Source organism: Lepidochelys kempii, chromosome 25 (assembly GCF_965140265.1).
Source record: "Lepidochelys kempii isolate rLepKem1 chromosome 25, rLepKem1.hap2, whole genome shotgun sequence".
Classification (NCBI taxonomy): Eukaryota; Metazoa; Chordata; order Testudines; family Cheloniidae; genus Lepidochelys; species Lepidochelys kempii.
The window spans coordinates 11745915-11759943 of NC_133280.1; the positions used below are offsets into that span (position 1 = coordinate 11745915).

Genomic DNA, 14029 nt, shown 5'->3' on the forward strand with positions numbered 1-14029 from the left:
CAGCAAACAGTCACCTCGCACAAAAAAACTGCAGCAGGGATTGTCCTGGTTCTGACATGTCACCCTCTACCCATCCTGCCCCTTCCCCTTTCTCCTACCAGCTCCATAACTTCCCTCCTCCTGCACGCTCTCGATCCCACTGAGCTCCCGCAGCCAGATGTCGCTGAGCAGCCCAGACTAGGGTGACCCTTTTCCAAACCGGGATGGTATTTTTGTCCTTTTTTTTTATAAGCAGCAGGAGATGCTGTTGTCCCGGTGGCAGCGCTGTGTGAATGGTAAGTATGGTGAGGTGCAAAGCCTTGAAATAAGTGGCCCACAGGATGCGGTGACCAAGGGCCCCGATGCTGCAAAGGCATCCATGTGGACAGATCCATCCACAGTGGGTCAGCAGAAAGAAGGGTTCGCCTGCCTGGGATCCCTTTGGCAGATCGTAGCTAAAGTTCAGCATTGTACACAATCCACTCCCAAATGTATGCATCTCTGCTCCAACATGGATTCCGAAGTCTCTAGCCTGATCTTCAGAAAGGGCCAAGCCCCTGAGCCACTCTGAAAATCCCGGCCATTGAAGGTGCTTCGGTTGGGTCTCCAGAAATGGAAACACCCCAAATCACTAGCCACTTAAAAAACAATCTTGGGTGCTGCCAGCTGTTACGAATTACACCTGGTAGGACACGCACACAACTGCTGCGAATTACACCTGGTAGGACACACACACCAATGCTGCGAATTATACCTGATAGGACACACACAGTTTGAATCTAGGCTGAGGCACATAAACAAAGTCCACAACGGCAGAGTTCCCAAAAGACAGTATCGAGCGTGGTGCCCCCCTGCTAGCCAGGAGGGGACCCTGAATACAGATTATACAAAGGTTATATACTTTTTAGCAAAGCATGTTGCCCTCGTGCATCGGAAACCTTAGCCAATATATAAACCCTTGTCTTATCTACCACCTATCCCTGCTTGGTGCATTTCTCGTGCTATACCAGTATGTTAATTTCACAGCATGGTCCTAAAGCCATGCATCAGTAACCTTTATTATTAGGATGGGAGGCCTCACATCAAGGCAAAGAGACAGGGAGTTAGAGACTGACAAAAACCAGATACTGGGAGTCAAGGCAGGCTGGAGACAAGGAGGAGGAATTTTACAGGGATTCAGTATCTAAGGATCACTCCTCCTGGTATATGATGTGCTGGCATTTAAACAATGGTGGGCCCCAAACCAAAATGTAGTCACATGTGCTAACTTTTCCTTAACACAGCCCAATGGACTAGAGAGTCCACTCTCAGAGCCCTGGGTATTGGCAGAGAGCATGTGGCATGTGGACAGGAAATCTGCAGCTCCTTTTGCCTTCTTCCATCCACAGCCAACGTCCTGCCTTGGAAAGGGTCGTGCATTGTTGGCTCATTAGTTCAAGGCTTTGCACGGGTAGCTCTGATTTGTCGGTGGCTGTTGTCCTCCCCTAGCTGTTATAAACATTCGGTGCAGGGAGTGAAAAGCTCGTGGACCTGGTGAAATCCTGAAGGGAAACAAGTGCAATCAACAGCCGTGCCACTGTCTCTTGCCGTTCAGGACTGGTGAGCGCCAGCAGCTGCTGCTGAAGTCAATGGAAATGAGGGCGGATTCGGCTCCTCTGAAAGTCAGGCCCTCCGATCCTCGCCACTGGATACTTAAATTGCCGTTGTTACCCACTGGCTGGTGTGTGTCACTGTCCCTCCCTGCGCCTGACCCACAGAGGATATGGGTCTGTCACAGCTCTTAGAACCAAGCTTTTTAGCTCAAGCGGCAGAATTCGTGTGGCGAGCTCCGGAGACCCCCAGTTCAGACCCTGACGTTGGCCAGGACGGCCACCGCTGCACCATAAAATGAACGTGGGGGTTTCTCATTGGTTGTCACGTAAGGGCCCTGATTCAGCCAGGCCTTCAGCACATGCTTAGATCCCATCGGCTTCAAGGGGCACGGGTGAACTGGGAGCGCCGGCGGAAAGGGGTAGGCACCACAGAAGCCCTCGAAATAGAACTTAAATGGCACCTAGGCCTTGTGCTCGCTCCTTTATTGATTCACTCCCTGCGGGCAACGTGGCAGGAACAGAGCCTGGGGAATAATCTGACTGAGGACGGAGAGGGGTGGCTTGGCGGTCCAGAGCTAGGAGGGTGCTCCGTGCCGTGGGAATGGTGGGGAAGAAGTCGCAGAGGTAGTTGTAGGAGAAGTGGGACATTGTGGCTGGAGTGGAGGGGGCAGGAGATGATGCCCCCCCTTCGAGGATTTAAGGAGTTGGGTGGGAGTCTCTCCCTTGGGGAATTTGCTTTGCAAAATGACACCGTGGAGAGCCATATCCTCAGCTGGTGTAAATCGGCACGGGTCCACTGACTTCAGTGGACCTAGTTATACCAAGTGAGTATTTGGGTTACACCAGTTGAGTGTCTGGCCCATGAAACATCGATCCGATGGTCTCCGCACACTCCCGCCCGTCTGCTTGTCAGTCTCCGCACACTCCCGCCCGTCTGTTTGTCAGTCTCCGCACACTCCCGCCCGTCTGTTTGTCAGTCTCCGTACACTCCCGCCCGTCTGTTTGTCAGTCTCCGCACACTCCCGCCCGTCTGTTTGTCAGTCTCCGCACACTCCCGCCTGTCTGTTTCTCAGTCTCCGCACACTCCCGCCTGTCTGTTTGTCAGTCTCCGCACACTCCCGCCTGTCTGTTTGTCAGTCTCCGCACACTCCTGCCTGTCTGTTTGTCAGTCTCCGCACACTCCCGCCCGTCTGTTTGTCAGTCTCCGCACACTCCCGCCTGTCTGTTTGTCAGTCTCCGCACACTCCCCTCTGTCTGTCTAGCTCCTTCAGCCATGTCTGGGTTCTACCAGTTAAAAACAGGCGGTGGGGTCTTTTCCACCCCTCTCTCTCCAACACCCACAGCCCCATTTGAATTTTAGGGCCTTATAAATAATAATCTGCCCATTGGAGGAGCTCGCCAGCTCTAGATCCCACCTGCAGCCTTTAGGCCTTCCTGTTTTGCCGGGGGGTTGCATCGTACCAATTGGCCCTGTTCCATGCACCGGGGGTTTAGCAAGGCATGGTTAATGCAATGGTGAAAACAGGCCCTTGCGCGAAGCCAAGGAAATTAGCAACAACAAAACCTGGGTGGGTCGGTTTAAATCCGTGGGTGGAGGCAGGTTTGGGGTTGGCTGAGCTCCGGCTGCGTCATACAGTCGTCAGATGGGCAAGATTGGTGCCCTCTGCTTCATATCCTGAGCCTGATTCTCCTTGCATTTCCATGAGCATTCGTCCTTTGGTTTCCATGAATTACAGCTGGTTTGCAACAGAGTAGGGGCCCCATTGAAAACCAACGAAAGGGCTCCCCTTGGCTTCAATAAGCTTTGGCTCAGGCCATGAATGAGATCAGAATCAGGCCTCGGTGGGACGGGGGTACAGTGACAGGGCATTGTGGGCACTCGAGGGAAGAGCAAGGGTGCTGTAGGTCAAGATCGAAGTGTATGTTGGGAGCTCTGAGAAGGCAGTGGGATCTAGTAGGTAGAGCAGAGGGGGCTGGGAGCCAGAACTCCTGGCTTCTATCCCCAGTGCTGGGTGCAGGTGGGGTCTAGTGGGTGGAGCAGAGGGGGCTGGGATTCGGGAGGTTTAATTGTGATCTCTTTGGTTCTGTCCTTCCACCTCCCTTTGCTCCCAGGACAAGCTGGTGGGGCGGGACCTGTGCGGGTGGGGGGGCTGATCTTGGCCTGGATAACATAACCAAGCATTTTGCCCTCAGGTTCCCCGGGGGTCTCTCTTGTACTTGGCTCCTTTGTGACTAGTTGGGCTGACACTGGGGGCGGTGGAGGGAAAGCACCTGCTGCCCCCTCCCACCCCACGCTGCTCAGCACCCTCACTCTGTCTTCCAGGTTAGAGAAGGAGCTGGAGATTCTGGAGAACGGGGACTCGGCGCCTTCCACCAAGGAGAAGCTGGGGAAGGAGGCAGCAGTGACAGCAAAGGAGGAGAAAGCAGCAAACGCACAGAAGGTCAGGAGAGGGGGAGAAGGGGAAGCTTAGCCCTGGCTGGCCTCAAAACCTTCCCTTAAAGAGGTCAATGCCATTAACCCCCTAGAGTACCGTGGAGCCCAGAATCGCAACGGTATCCCCGTGCACAGGTTGTCATGGAGGGGTTGGGGGGGGGTTAAAGGGATGCCCCGCGAAAGCATCTCTGGCTATTCCCTTGAGACAGCTGTGAAGGGGCAGCAGGGACAGAACCAGCTGCCTCCGTTTACCCTCAGCCACCCTTGCCCAGGGCAGGGCTTCCGTTGCTGTAATGCACCAAATGGCCTCGAGTCCAGGCCTTCGGGGAAACGGGCCTGGAATCGGTTCCTCTGCCATCGCGTGGCGCGTGCGTGTAACGGCGGCTGCCCGAGCTGCTGTCAGAAATGTCTGCACCCCGCACACGAGGCCCCGGTTTCGCGGCTGCCTGCAGGTAAAATGCCGCCAGATCGGAGGGGCAGCATTGGGTATCCACTCGGCGCACGGCTTGGGGGCGGTTCCGCTCAGGAGTATTTTGCACGTGCACCGGTGCAAGCCGTGACACAGAAGCGAGGCAGGGGTGACTCGGGCATAGAGTATACCGTGCTGCGTGGCTTTATTAACAGGTGCGATCGAAACCGGCGACAACCAGCGCCTCTTCCCCTGAAAATCAAGCCCCTGTCGTCCCCAGGGCAGAGCTTTGCCCCCAGCCCACATCCGCCCCCCGAGAAAATCCTCGCGCCTCAGCCACTGCGCTCGGGCCAGCCCCACAGCCCTGCCCGGTGCGCCCCCGCCTTGCCATCGCAGAGCTCAGCAAGGCCAAGGCACGCTGGCGAGCTGCCCGTTTGTGCGGTTAATCAGCCGCGTGGCCCAGCCTGGCAGGGGAGCAGACGGTTGTTTGCCGGGGGGGCGGGGGCAGCTGTCGTCAGCGGCTGTGCTCAGCCACGCCCCCTGCTGGATCAGAGTGGACACTCAGGGCCCTCCGCACGCCCAGCCCGGTTTATGGGGATGTGGGGCTTCGCGGGGAATTAAGAGGCCGATGGTTGGCTGGTGTTTGTCACTGGGTGGAAATAATTGTGCTGATGAAGACCGAGAATGCTGGAAAGAAGCTGGAATCCGCATGACTGAGTTCTGCAAACCCATTCACCGCCTGGCTGGGAAGCTCAACCCCCAGGTGAAGGACAAGGACTCAATCTAAAGGGGACTCGCTGCCGTTAGCCCTAAAGGGTCTATGACACAGCAGCTGAACGGCCCCGATCCCATCCGTGCACGTACACGCTGGCCAGTTCCGCACCGTATTCCCCATTCGAAGTGCGCTGATTCTGGGCGCTCCATTGTCTCTGCTTGCACAGACCCCACGTCCTGTGATTTGAGCTAACGAGTCTCAAGCCACATGGTTAGAATGAGACGTCCCCGATGCGCTGCGCTGGCAGGCAAGCCTGCAGCAGCGAGCAGGGGAGCCATTTGCTGTTCTCCTGGTTGGATTAGCTAATGCATGCTTGGCTGTGTGGAGGCCTTGGGTGCCGTAGGAGGGCTCGGAGTTAGCAGTGCTTCCTGTAACCTCTCCGTGTTCTGTCTTGCAGACTCCGCTGGGCACAGCTAAAGGTGGGTTCTCTCCTGTCTCATCCATGGGATCTAACTTTCCTTCCTTCGTGGGCACAACCCATGCTCCCCTCATTTAAGAGCGAGCTCCCCAGCGCTCCTGCTCGGAGTGGTGGGCTTTCTAGGCAGGAGAAGCAGAACGAGATGCCTTCTGCTGGGCCGTGCCCTGGCCTCGCAGTCCGTGGTCACGCTGCACGGCTGGGCAGCACTCGGACAGGCTTGGCCGCTGGATGCCAGTCAGTGCTGAGCTCCCAGTCGCCTCGCTCTGCAGGGAGTGGATCCCCAGGAGCAGGAATGGCTCCTTCAGTCAGTAGATTCCCCTTTGCTTGGGTGCCACCCAGCGCCATCCCAGCCCTGGAAATGCCCCCAGCCACAGCTCAGGGTGGGTTGCTGGAGTCACCCACCTTACCAACCCCTTCCTTTCCTCCAGCATCCCCTTTCAAAACCCCCTTCTCCTCTCTCCATTAAGCCCAGGGGCAACAGCTATCAGCCTTCTCCGACTGCGCCCGCTTTCTGCAGAGTGAACTAGGAGCTAACCTAAGGCACGAAAGCCCATTTGCAGGGGGCAGCAGCCTCCCAGGTGGTGGAAAGGGCCTCCCCCCAGCTCCCCGGGGCGCGGGGTCAAAGAGGCGAGCTGGATGATCGTTACTGTTGCAAGCCCGGCGCATGCAGCGGTCGCTATGAGCACCCGTGGAACAGTCCTGGCACGTCCCCTGTTGTGGTGGACGTCATGGGGCATGGCTGGGAGCAGGGCATGGTGGGAACAGGGCGTGTCCCCTGCTATGGCAGGTCACCTGGATAGAGAAATTTCCAGCTTGGGAAGTCAATTGCTTTTCTTCTTCTTCCCCAAAGCGGAGCAGAAGATCTCCAACAGCCCCTTGAAGTTGGTGGAGGCCACTGACATGATGAAGGCAGGTATGTACGTCGCCTCTTGTCCCAGGGAGGATGCTCGAGTCCTGCTGCCCCATGGTACTTAGCGCTGGGTGGGGGCAGGATGCCGTGGGGCTTCACCAGGGTTGTTTTGTCTTGGAAGAGAAAATCGCAGCAAAGCTGTAGATCTCAGACCAGGGCTGCAGGTGTCTATCAGCGTGAGTTGGGGACAGGGGTGTACGGCACGGGGGTCAGGAATAGGGTTCGGGTTAGGAATGTGCAGGGTGGGGTCGGAGTTTTCAGCTAGGTGGGTTGAGGTTATTGGTATCCATCACTCGGGGTTAGACTCGCAGATATCCATTAATGTGATGGTCCTTCAATACAAGTCGTACGCTCTGCACGTGGAACCGTTCCCCGGGGGAACGGCATGCAAAGCCCCCTGATACCAGACACATCCTATTAGGGGCAGGCTGAAATCCGCCTTGTACCAGGAAGTCAGCACTTGGATCTTCCCGAGCTGGGTACCCAGCGTCTGGCGCATCCAAAGGGCTGTGCCCCAGGGAAACGCGAGTCACACACATCTAACATGAGACACGGGGTCGCCCGATGCAGTGCTAAGTACACAGCCCCGTGCGTTAAGGATGTGCTGGAGGAGTTTCCCTCTTAGCCCGTTTCCTGGCTCTGTATTTGGTGTGGCACTTGAGTTGCCGGGGAGAGTTACCTTCCACGCATAACCTTGCCAATCAAAGCCAGTTGGCTGGCTGAATCTTTATTTGATTCAGTCCCTCTTGTTGTGGCTTCTTGAGTTTTATACAAGATCTAGTGTAGCTGCCAATCCAGCCTCTTGTATCCAATCCTGCAGGGACCAATCTGTGGGGACACATACACACACCCTGTGCATTGCACCTTTGGCCTCTGCCTTTGCATGGCTATAGACTAGGTGATCATGGGCCCCGGCCCATGACGTGCTGGCTCCCTTTGAGGTCAACAGAGGCTGAGGGGACTCCGCCCCAGGGGTGTCATTTCAGAAAAATTCAGGGGAGTCAAGGGGCAAAACTGTATCGGCATATAGGCCATTATCTGTGACTGTCATTCTGGGAGGGGGAGTGGAAGACAGAATGGAGCCTATAGACCTATGAAAAGTTGGGGGAGGGGCAAACCCAGGTCTCGCAAATTGCCCCCCCTTGCCCAATAGCACATGATGCCCCTGCTCAGCACCTGGCAGGACTGTGGCCCTATTAGGGCATTTCAGTCTCTAAGGACTGTGCTGCTCAAAACCCAAAGCAGGCTCTGCCTCAGTTTCCCCTCCCTCCAGGTCCACAGACCTTTATGAGGGCTTTGCCTCGCTGGGGCCCCTTATCCAGCAGGCTCCTGCTCCCTGCAGGGATCTCTTTGAGGCCTCCTGCCTGGGAGCTCTGGAGAGCTGTCACCTGCCCTTGTCCCAGCCGGCTCCCTCCCCAGGCCCTCTCCCCAGTAGCTCATCCAGCCCTCCAGTTCCTTTGGGCCTATCCTAGGACTCCCTCCCCCCCCCCACTCGGGCTGCCACTTAGATCTTCCAGCAGACCTAGTTCTAAGTCCCCTGCTCCCATCACCTGATCCCCTGACCCCATTCCTGTCACCTGGGGATGGTGGTTACACCTGGCAGAGGCCAGGCTGAGCCCCAACCTTTTAAAGGGCCAGCTCACCCTGTCCCACTCTCCTAAAGCAGACCCCACACTTTTCCAAGCTGTGCTGTATTGTCACGTAGCAAAGGTGAGCTCCGCAGGTGGGTCTGACTGAACCAAACCAAGCCCAAAGGAACAGCGGGAGCAGGTTCTGTGGCCCAGACCCTCAAAGGTGAGGAGGTGCCGAACTTCCATTGAAATCAATGGGAGTTTGGTGTCACGAGACCTATGCGGATCTGAGCCGGTAGTCTCGTTCTGTTCTCTAGTGGAGGTGGATCTGTGATGTCCCCCGGGAAGATGGTTGACTCAGGAAATGAAGACACAGTTCCACACACAGAAAATTCAAAGTGTTGGGGCTGTTTCCATTTTGCAGGGCTTGAAAGGGATCCATTTGCCCCCAAAATTTTTGGTGCTTTTTCACCAAAATTCAGAACGGTCACCCGAATATGTTGTTTATCAAAAAAACTTGACCTTGGTGGCTTTTCTTTTTTAACTGAAAACCAGGTTTTGGGTAAATGAAAAACGTCAATCATGATCAGGTTTTAAAATATCCATTAAAAACACCCCCGGAGAATTTTGTGCAAGACAGAGAGTTTTGATTTTTATTTTTTTTATTTTTTTTGCAAAAATTTCAGTTTAAAAAAAAATGCCATTTTTCAATTTAAAAAAATGGAGGGGCAAAAACTGTCAGCCACCCTATGAGAGAGGAACGGGCTTTCCCAGCCCTCCTGTTGCCTTGCAGTGCATGTGTGTACTAGAGATGCAGCAAATGATGCTGCTCACCGGGTTCTCTTTACCAGTAATTAGCGACTGGCTTAAATCGGAAACCCTTCAGCCTTTGGGAACGCTGGCGCTGGATAGAGCTGGGTGACATTTTTCATGTGAATAGTTTTGCTCCTCCCCTCCCCCCAAAAAAATTGGAAATGTCAAAATGCTTCCAGTTTTTGTTTCAGAGAGATGTTTCCTTTCAGAATTTACCTAAATGTATTTTTAAGAAAATTACAAACATTTCCAAAAACCCCAAAAGCAAAACAAAAAAACTTCGTTTGGGGTCTATCCAAACTGGTTTGTTCCATCTGAAATGAAATGGGTTTTTTGTTTTTCTGTTGCATCAAGAAAAACTGAACTTTTTTCATTTTGGTTCAATCCGAAGCAATTGTTAAATCAAGCTTGGCTGGTTTTTCGGAAAGCTCCACTCTAGGAATTGTTTGGGGGCAGGTCTTGGGCCTGGTCAGACTACATAATCACAATGCTCCCTGCTGGCCTTGCAATCTAGGAACAATTATTTGGGGAGATTACTCAGTTCAGCCACCAAACCAAAAAATCAGTTATTTGCCCAGTCCTAACTGTGTATCCAGACTTTGAGCCCATCTCTAATAACTATGAGAAGTCCTACCCACAGTTCCTTCCCTGCAGGATTGGCTCAAGCTTTCAGTTGTATGTCTCTACCATATGGCAGTTACCCCCCCCCCCCAGGGCGCCAGGAAGGTGGAACTCAGAACTTCAGCGAGTTTGTATCTCCAAGAGGCAGGGGGACAGGCACCTGCCCATGTGATGGGCAAAGGACAGGCCACTCCAAGGCTCACGCTGTGCCATAGCTCCAAAAGCATTGCTGTGAATTTCGATTCCCGACACTGACCAGACATAAAGACGGCATGGCTATTTCTCAACTGCCTCCAGTGGGGCCATTTCACACTGAGTGGGCACCGACCACATGTAACTACCGGGCCAACCCCAGCCCTGCTTTGCCAGAGCTGCGTGGCGAACGGTTGCGTAGATGAGCTACGCCTTGAGTCCTACAACACAGTAAGGTCGAGCTAATGCCAAGAACAATCCAAGCTACAGCTGCAGAACCTCGGCCTTCCGAAGTGGAGATACTTGTTAACTACACGCTTGTTACATACATGTAAACCCAGTTAATGTCAAGTGCGATCTATACAGCTCAATTGGTTTCCAAGCCCCAGGCGGAAACGTTATTTATATAATCTTAGATGCTGTTTCTGGCCTTACCCTTTTATCCTCTTATTTTTTGAAATCATGCTGCAGCTGCACTCATTTGGGTTGCCTGTTGATAGAAACCACCTTACTTTCCCTTGGGTTGATTTCTTTCTTTCTTTGCCTCCCGCTCCTTGTGGCTTGCTGGCTCAGAGGGAAGGACACGTTGCCTCCTAGCATGGCTCGTCTAACCCCCCAACACAGCACTGCAGCCTGGCTGCTTAGATAAAGCCGGCTGGCTAAACTAAAGGCCGCTTGCAAGCCAGCCCAGCTCAGCTAGGAGTGCTTGGCAGTACAGATCTCCATAGGTACATGCAGCCATTCTGCTGGAGCTCTGGTGTTTGCAGGTGAAGTGCAGTGGGGCTTAGCAATGTTACATGACAGTGGTGAGGCTGCGAGACTGCAGGGAAGCTACATTCCTGTGGCAAATGATTTGCTTTAGCCAGGTGAGTACGGATTAAGCCTCAGCTACATTCGAGTCCACGGCTCTGTCGAGGAGCTACCAAGCCAAGGGGACATAGCAGGCCTCCTGGTCCAGGTGTAATGTACTAGAGCGGGGTCCGAGGTGTTCCCAGCGACGGGGATCCAGCAGTCGAAGCGCCAGAGGAGATCAGACGAGCCCAAAGCCAGGAAGCGCTGCACAGATGCCAGCAGAGCTACGCCATTTGATGCCAGCTGAGAATCTGTCCCTGGGCCTGATTCTCCACCACCCTGCGCCTTGCATTGTCACGGGCCCCTGCGCAAAGCAGGGGGGACACGCCCCCAGCCGCGGGAGTGGGGAATTCCAGCTGGGGGAGTGTTTTGCACCCACTTTGCACAGAGGGGAGCAATGCCACAGAGCACAGGACAGCGGGCAGGTGGGCTCATGGGGCTAGCTGTTCACTGGAGAAGCCGAGCCCGTTGTGTCTTTGATTCATATCAGCTCAGTGGACTGACGAAAACAAATCCTAAATTTCTTCTGCCTCCTGCATCCAGCTGAGAGAATCCGAGAGCAGGTGCTTTCCTGCCGTTCTTACTACAATTGAATTTGAAAATTGGGGTTTTTTACTAAATGTGCAAAACTGGAGTGAGGGTCAGATCCCTGCTCAGAGTCCTCAGCGGGGCCTGATCCTGCTGACCAACTGCTCAGTGGAGAGGGGCAAGCTAGACCCATCCCTCAGCTCTCTGGACAGACAGGTGACAATGGAAGCCGTTCTCTGCCCACAACATCACATCAGCTACCAAGAGGGGAGCCCGAACAGCCCCAGAGGTAAGGGAGCTCACGGCAGCACTGGGAGGGCCGGGTGCTAAGGATGCTGGAAGGTAACGTACATCCTGCTGGGAAGGCAGTGCTTGGGACCTAGGGACTGCCTGCCATGCACTCCTTGCTGGAGCCCACAGTGCCGCCTCTCCCCACCCAGCAGCTCCGAGCTCTCCCAGTGGCACCCGCACCTCTCCATCTTGCGCCCCCTTCCCCCTCCCCCACGTGCTAGCTGCCTGCTTCTGAGCGCTGGAGCCTTGTAGCGGGGTGGGAGCCGGGGGCTGGTTTAACTCTCACTGTCCTGTTTGTGTCCCAGCCATGTACTCAGTGGAGATCACAGTGGAGAAGGACAGAGTAACTGGCGAGACCAAAGTCCTATCCAGCACCACCCTGCTCCCCAAGAATCATTGCCTGCAGGGGGTCAAGGTGTACGAGGATGAGATGAAAGGTACGGGCCCAAAGAGCATCCCTCCCTCCCCAGGCATCCTGGAGGCCAAGAGGGAGGTGAAGGGAGAAGGTGACTGTAGGCACTACCAGAGGAGCATCACTGTCGGCGGCAGGGCCAGTGACCAGTCACTGCCGTCTACCGCTCTCCGGCTTTCCTAGGGACTGGCAGACGGGCCCCTGCCCTGGCTGGGGTGGATCATTGGCACCAACTACTCAGGGTTAGCAGCTAACAGCGACCACACCCTGAGTCCCCGCTCAATACCCAGCGCAATGTTGCTTGCACCGAACCAGGAGAACAGTAGTGTTCTAAGGAACAGCCAGCATGGATTTGTCCAGAACAAATCATGCCACACCAAGGTGGGTGCACAAGTGCTTGAAACCCTGTGCTCAAAGAGGCGTGCTCAATGGTTTGCTGTCCAACTGGGAGGGCGTCTCTAGGGGCCAGCTCTGGGTCTGGCACTAGGCAATATTTTCATTCATGCCTCGGGTAAGGGAGCGGAGGGCCTGCTGATGAAATATGCAGATGACACCAAGGTGGGAGGGGTTGCAAGCACTTTGGAGGCCAGGATTAGCATTTGAAATGACCTTGAGAAATAGGAGAGTTGCTCTGAATTCAACAGGATGAAATTCAGCAAAGACAAGTGCAAAGTGCTTCACTTTGGAAGGAAAAATCAAATGCACACCTACACAATGGGGAAGGCGACAGTATTACTGAAAGGGATCTAGGGGGCCTAGTGGATCACACGCTGAATATGAGTCAACGGTGTGATGCTGTTGTGAAAAAGGCGGTTATCGTTCTGGGGTGTGTTAACCAGAGTGTCGGATGTAGAACACGGGAGGTGATTGTCCTGCTCCCCTTGGCGTTGGTGAGGCTTCATTTAGAATTCTGTGTCCAATTCTGGGCACCCCATTTTAGGAAAGCTGTGGACAAATTGGAGAGAGTCCAGAGGAGAGCAACAAAAATGATGAAAGGTTCAGAAAACCTGCCCTATGGGGAAAGGTTCATGAAACTGGGCACATTTAGTCTTGAGAAAAGACGACAGAGAGAGGATCTGATAACGGTCTTCAAATATGTAAAGGGCTGGTATACAGAGGGTGGTGATCAGTTCTTTTCCATGTCCCCTGAAGATAGGACAAGAAGCAATGGGCTTAATCGTCAGCAAGGGAGATTTAGGTTTGGTATTAGGAAAAGCTTTCGAACTCTAAGGGGAGTTAAGCTCTGGACCAGGCTTCCAAGGGAGACTCAAATCACCGTTATTGGAGGTTTTAAGAACAGGTTGGAGGAACCCCTGTACAGCTTTACTTGGTCCTGCCTCAGCGCAGAGGTCCTGACTTGATGACCTCTTGAGGTCCCTTCCAGCCCTTCATTGCTCTGATTCTCTCTCTTGTTGGAGGATGTTCGATAAGCTCTTTCATGTCCCAGGGTGGCCCCAGGAAATGGAGGAAAGATGCACAGGGTGCATGACCTAGTCTAGAGTTGATGCATAGATGTGTGTGGGAGGTAACGTTGTTTAGGTCGAGGCTGTGTGGTGCCATGACTTGGATGCTGGACTCTGGGTCCAGTTCAGTCCCTGGCTCTGCTACTTAATTTGTGTGACCTTGAGCAAGTTGCTTTCCCTGCCCTGTGCCTCAGTTTCCCTAGTGTGTGAAACTGGGGGATAATAAGACCTGACTTCCTAAAACGCTTTGGGGTCTGTGTTACCTTGCGCTCTCGTTAAGAGCCTTGATGACTGCAGCTATCTTTTGGCTTTTGTGTTGGGCCACCGCACCAGCTGACAGCCGCTTCCCGGGACCGTGAGCGACGGCTGTGGGGAGCGGATAGCGAGAGGGGGTGGGGTGCTAACTATCTGAACTCAGTAGTGATTTGCTGCAACCTTCCCCTCACCCCTTCCCAAAGCAACAATCCGCACCGGTTGCTGGGACACCTGCCCCAGCGTGGCAGAAGCTGCATGCGTTGCTGGACATGGCAGCTGAGGTGTGATGGGAGGGATCCAAATGAGTTCAGACTCTTTTGGTCAAGTGCAGCTGTGGCCTTGGTTGCCGCCCGGCGGGTGCAGGGAGGTGTTGGGGCTGCAACAAGCAAAGGCACCTTTAAAGGTTGCTTCACCCCATGTAGCGTTCTGCAGATGTTGGGGGGATCGCTTTGCAAACAAGGGGCAAATACAACCCCGTTTTCAGTGACCATCAGTCCCCGTGACTGGCTCTTAT

General features: G+C 54.2%; 1 protein-coding gene across 2 annotated transcripts in view; it reads left to right on the forward strand.

Annotated features, from left to right (window-relative positions):
• The window catches only part of PALM (paralemmin), a 72890-nt gene that overhangs the window by 51039 nt on the left and 7822 nt on the right, over window positions 1-14029 (forward strand). The window contains exons 5-8 of one of the 2 annotated variants that reach the window (XM_073324549.1): window positions 3895-4012; window positions 5587-5608; window positions 6458-6520; window positions 11691-11822. In XM_073324549.1, coding sequence (XP_073180650.1) covers window positions 3895-4012; window positions 5587-5608; window positions 6458-6520; window positions 11691-11822 — 335 coding nt within the window. The remainder of the gene's footprint in view (window positions 1-3894; window positions 4013-5586; window positions 5609-6457; window positions 6521-11690; window positions 11823-14029) is intronic. The other variant, XM_073324550.1, reaches the window with a different exon arrangement.